The sequence below is a fragment of the Austrofundulus limnaeus genome, unplaced genomic scaffold (genome assembly GCF_001266775.1).
Source record: "Austrofundulus limnaeus strain Quisiro unplaced genomic scaffold, Austrofundulus_limnaeus-1.0 Scaffold2958, whole genome shotgun sequence".
Lineage (NCBI taxonomy): Eukaryota > Metazoa > Chordata > Actinopteri > Cyprinodontiformes > Rivulidae > Austrofundulus > Austrofundulus limnaeus.
In genome coordinates, this window is record NW_013955360.1 from 8,305 (window position 1) to 9,451 (window position 1,147).

The 1,147-nt window shown below is 62.0% G+C and overlaps 1 protein-coding gene across 1 annotated transcript; it reads right to left on the reverse strand.

The window, feature by feature from the left end:
* Nucleotides 1-32: 32 nt before the first annotated feature.
* Nucleotides 33-1,110, reverse strand: nocta (nocturnin a; the record flags this gene model as incomplete). The annotated part of the gene is given in 2 exon segments (XM_014000343.1): nucleotides 33-61; nucleotides 106-1,110. A coding segment is annotated over 1 exon segment (863 nt), but the record flags the coding sequence as incomplete, so codon positions are not given.
* Between the last annotated feature and the right edge of the window lie 37 nt (nucleotides 1,111-1,147).

Here is a 1,147-nt window from a genome sequence, read left to right on the forward strand (position 1 = left end):
GCTCCTCCCACAGTCACCTGTGATTGGCTACATCAGTCCATCAGGCTCCTCCCACAGTCACCTGTGATTGGCTACATCAGCCTGTGAGGCTCCTCCCACAGTCACCTGTGATTGGCTACATCAGCCTGTGAGGCTCCTCCCACAGTCACCTGTGATTGGCTACATCAGCCTGTGAGGCTCCTCCCACAGTCACCTGTGATTGGCTACATCTGCCTGTGAGGCTCCTCCCACAGTCACCTGTGATTGGCTACATCAGCCTGTGAGGCTCCTCCCTGAAGCTGATGTCACACAGCAGAGACAAGTGGTCTGAGGGGTAGTGGTATGAGGGCAGTCGGTCCGGTCCGATCTGCTCCTCAGTGGGGAGGTCCAGCAGGCGCTCCACACTCAGAGCATCATGGGAGTACCAGATGTAGTCCAGCGTGCCGCGACTCTCCCCAGAGGGGCGGATCTTCCAGGTGGTGTAGTCCGGCTCCACCTGGCCGTCTGAGCTCAGCAGCTTATACGCAGAGTTCAGACCCAAAGGGGAGGAGCTAAAGCGTCTGTACACGTCCTCGGAGGGTTCTGCGTTGAAGTCTCCACAAACCACCAAAGGGATGGTGCCCTCTGGGTCCTGGTTCGGGCCGTGGCCCCGGGACGTGATCGCCCGCAGGCTCTGCAGCAGGTGGGCTCCCTGCGCGCTCCGCAGCCGCTCCCAGCCGCTGCGAGCCTTCAGGTGGGTGACGGCCACACACAGGCGCCGGCCCGTCACCCGGCACGCCAGCGTCTGGACGATGGCCACCTGGTTGGTGGGGAGCATCATGGCGGACAGCCGCAGGCCAGACGTCCTCAGCACGGTGAAGCGCGAGCGGCGCGAGAACAGAGCACAGCCGTCTGGACCGTTGTTCTGGTCCACGTCCAGGCAGGGCGAGCAGGGCTTGGCCAGGAAGCTGCCGCGGTAACCTAGACTGGCCAGGATTGGCTGAAACGTGTCGTAGTAGTGGTCCACTTCCTGGAGACACAGGATGTCCGGCAGGTGGGTCAGGATCTCCTCCAGGATCAGGTACTTCCTCACGGGCCAGCTCAGAGCTTCCAGAGGGCAGCGGAGGAAGCCGTCCTTCCCCTCGCCAAGAGCTACACACACACACACACACACACACACACACACACA